Here is a 3,369-nt window from a genome sequence, read left to right on the forward strand (position 1 = left end):
AATCAACATTAAGAGCATGTTGTTTTCATAATAAATAATCCCAAAATACCTTGCATTTCAAGAACAAAGACTTTAGGATAAGATAAAACAAATTCAAATCAGTAGCTTAATTTAACTGAGAGATTTTTTTTCAAAGGTAAAAAAGAAACGGAAGGGTTGCTGAGGTCACTGCTAAACCGCAGTTTTCACAACTGGGGGTTTACAAAAAAGATGAAAAGATGAGGATTTTTACATAAATCAGTGGGAAATCTGCACAGACACCTTTATTTACAAACTCTGTGTCGAAGAAGTCCAGGCTAATAATCCTGAATAAATTTTAAAAAAGATAATTTAAACACATTTTTTGCAGTGTCCACATATTAAAAAATCATTTTTTCCAACATCAAAATGAGGTCATCCGCAAAGGCACCTAAACTTTTAAAAAAATAAAAATAAAAAAACTCCACTGGTGATGGATGAGGAGAGAGCATTGGTGGGGGGGCTTAGGCAGGAAGGGTTGGGGGCACCGAGGGCTGGGAACGACTCCGCAGAAAAAAAACGGCGGGGCCGCCCGGGTCAAGGGGGCACGGGGGGAGGGCGGGTAGGCAGGACCCTGGGAGGTCAATAGCCGAAGCGGACTGGAGCTGAGCCCGGAGGCGGACGAGGAGAAAGGAGCCTCAGAGTGCCCGGGAAGCCTCGCGGGCGGGGGAGGCGTCCTTCTCCCGGACCCAGCACAAGCCCCGGGGCGACGAAGGCGCCGGACGGCCTCGCCAGGCGGAGAGGGCAGGGGAGGCAAGTCCGAGGCGGGGATGGAAATGGCCGAAGCTCCGGGCTCAGGTCGGAAATGTGGCCATTGAGGGCGGCCTTCCCCATGCAGTTGTCAGGGTCCCCCGAGAGGAGCTCGCGGGGCGAGGAGACACCTCCCAGTTCCTGGCTGCTTCGTGGAGGCGAGAGGGAGCGGGGCCCAGAGCGAACCATCCTAGGCCGCAGCCTAAGGGACTGCTGGGTGGCGGCCGCCGGCCAGAGGGAGGGACCCACTGGCTGTGGAGGCGAGCCCTGGAAATCACTGGTCTTTACTCTGTCTCTGGAGCTGCCTCCATAGGGTTAGAAAATCGTCCCCGCGCTCACCGGGGCGCCCCCTCCGCCGTGGTGATGATGGTGGTGGTGGTGAGGCTGCGGGGTCTGAGTGGGGTGCAGCAGAGGCGCTGTGGCCTGCAGGTGTGAGGCAGAGCCCGACGCTTGGTGATACCACGGGTAGTTGCCCAGAAAAGCCGAGGCCGCGCTGCTAGGGCTGGAACCTGAACTGCCCGCACCGCTGCCTCCGCTTCCCGGGCCGCCGCCGCCCCCCATCCGCTGAGGCGCGCCGAAGTCCCAGGAGGCCGGCGCCGAGACTGGCGGCGAGGCACACGGTGGAGAAGAGCTGGCCCCAGGATGCTGCTCCGAGGGGATCTCTCCGCTTTTCCACATCTTTTTAAACTTTGATCGGCGGTTCTGGAACCAAATTTTGACCTTTGTGGAAAAAGGACCCGAGCATTAGTGGAGGGATCTGAGCACAGGGCAGGGAGGGGAGGGCGCAGAGGAAGACCGCCGGCTGGAGGTGGCTATTGAGCAACCCGGGCAGGTGAGCGAATTATTTGCAGCGGCCTTCGAGATTCTGTTGCGTCCTGCTCCATTAGGAAGTAATCTGAAAAAGCTGAGTATGTGCTGACTACATGTGACTATACGTATGTGCATAGTGGTGACAGCCGGAGGGTATCAGTACGGTCAGTTATTTTACCCGCATAATCAGTAGCGGGTGGAAAGAACGTGTTACCAGATTTCTGTCCACCACTGTCCCTTTCCTTGCCTCCCACGCGGCGACCCCTTGGGGATTTTCAGGTTTGGGCCTAGAAGTTTAGATTGCCCCAAGGGCGAGCCTGGCAATTCTTACAACTACTTAAAATATACTCTAAAACAAACAAAAATTGTCCTGAACGCGCCGCGCCCGCTTCCAGGACAACCCAGGCCAATGCCCTCCTCGCCATCGTAGGGTGCGAGCCCCACCTGAGTCTGGGTGAGGCCCAGAGATGCCGCCAGCTCGGCTCGCTCAGGCAGTGCCAGATATTGAGTCTTTTGGAAACGCCGCTGAAGAGCCGCCAGCTGGAAACTGGAGTAGATAGTGCGGGGTTTCCGGACTTTCTTTGGCTTCCCATTCACTATCCGGATTTCAGGTTCGAGGTCTTCCTTCTCTGCAACGAAACCGAATCGTGAGAACCGCGCAGCCCAGGACTCTTGATTGCCTAAAGGGCTCAGCGGGAACTTGAAAAGACCCGGGAGGCGGGTTTTTGGAGATGTTGCCTGGCTTACTGACGCAACTTCACCACACCGCGGACTGGCGCCGACACCGAACCTGGAGCTGAACCCTCCAGGGAAGGGGAAGACGGGCGTACACCAGAGAGAAGGAAGATGCAGGTGGCCAGGAAATTCCTTTACCCATAGGCATGCACCGTGTGCCCACTGGGCTTTGGAGGCAGCCGGGTCCCACCAGTTGAGCGCCGAGGGACTTAAACCTTGACTCACCAGTAGATTGGAGATTGGGTAGGGTAAAGGGCAGGAGCAGGAGGTGAGTAGGTAATGTGGAAGGTCAGGGTTCCCTACGGCCCCTCTCCCCAAACATGTTTACCCCATCCATCCCAGTGACTAGACCGACTTAGCACCCTTGACACCAGCGTTATGCATACCAGGCTCGTTGTTGGCTGGGGACGAACTGGTCCCATAGGGCGCGTAAGAGGTGTAGGCAGCGGTGTAGCCCAGGTCGTAGCCGCTCTTGGCGGAGTAAGGGACATTGTTGAGGCCGCTGGCATGGTACTGGTAAGAGCCCATGTGCGCGTAGGGCGAGCCCCCCCCGCCGCCGCCGCCCGCCGGGTGCTGTTGGTTGGTGTAGTAGCTGCTGTCGGTAGCTGTGGACACCGGAAGGGTTGGCGACTCCTGTGGCTTGTGGAGGCTGCTGGTGTTGCTGTTGCTGCCGCCGGGGCCCGCGCCGCCGCCGCTCGGGGGCTGCTGGTGCTGGTGGTACGTGCTGGAGGCCGTGATCTGGGTCGAGTGCATATCAGCCACCAGACTGTCAAAGACTCCAGTCATCCTGGCCCGGGACGGGAAAGAGCAGGGGTGGCGGTCGTGAGGGGGAAGCGAGGCGCCTCCTCTGTCTCTCCCGGTCCCTTCCAGCAGCCAATGTAATTACGGGGAGGTGAAATGAGGGGTGGGGGGAGGAAAACAAGAAATGAGGCAACGGTCTAAGGCGCCTCCTCCTCCGGGGGAGGCTATCACCATGCGCTGCTTGGGACAGCTGCGGCGGGCCTCATACTCTCTCGGCCTCTCGGCCCTCTCGGCTCCTTGCCCAGCGAGGGCTCG

At 57.8% G+C, this 3,369-nt stretch overlaps 1 protein-coding gene across 1 annotated transcript; it reads right to left on the reverse strand.

Moving 5' to 3' along the window:
• Positions 1–1,083: 1,083 nt before the first annotated feature.
• On the reverse strand, positions 1,084–3,099 carry Dlx2 (distal-less homeobox 2). Its single transcript, XM_047542761.1, has 3 exons — positions 2,700–3,099; positions 2,023–2,207; positions 1,084–1,488 (listed from the first exon to the last, which is right to left on the reverse strand). Exons 1-3 carry the CDS (start codon positions 3,097–3,099, stop codon positions 1,084–1,086), a joined length of 990 nt encoding a protein of 329 aa, XP_047398717.1.
• Positions 3,100–3,369: the final 270 nt, after the last annotated feature.

This window comes from Sciurus carolinensis, chromosome 3 (assembly GCF_902686445.1).
Source record: "Sciurus carolinensis chromosome 3, mSciCar1.2, whole genome shotgun sequence".
Lineage (NCBI taxonomy): Eukaryota > Metazoa > Chordata > Mammalia > Rodentia > Sciuridae > Sciurus > Sciurus carolinensis.

Bases quoted from the DNA above. Each gene is read 5' to 3' on its own strand.
- Dlx2 (XM_047542761.1), bottom strand. From the start codon at position 3,099: ATGACTGGAGTCTTTGACAGTCTGGTGGCTGATATGCACTCGACCCAG. The intron at 2,208-2,699 runs GTATGCATAACG...GTTTCGTTGCAG, and splicing joins CCCAGCCAACAACGAGCCTG to AGAAGGAAGACCTCGAACCT. The intron at 1,489-2,022 runs GTGGGGCTCGCA...TTTTCCACAAAG, and splicing joins TGGGCCTCACCCAGACTCAG to GTCAAAATTTGGTTCCAGAA.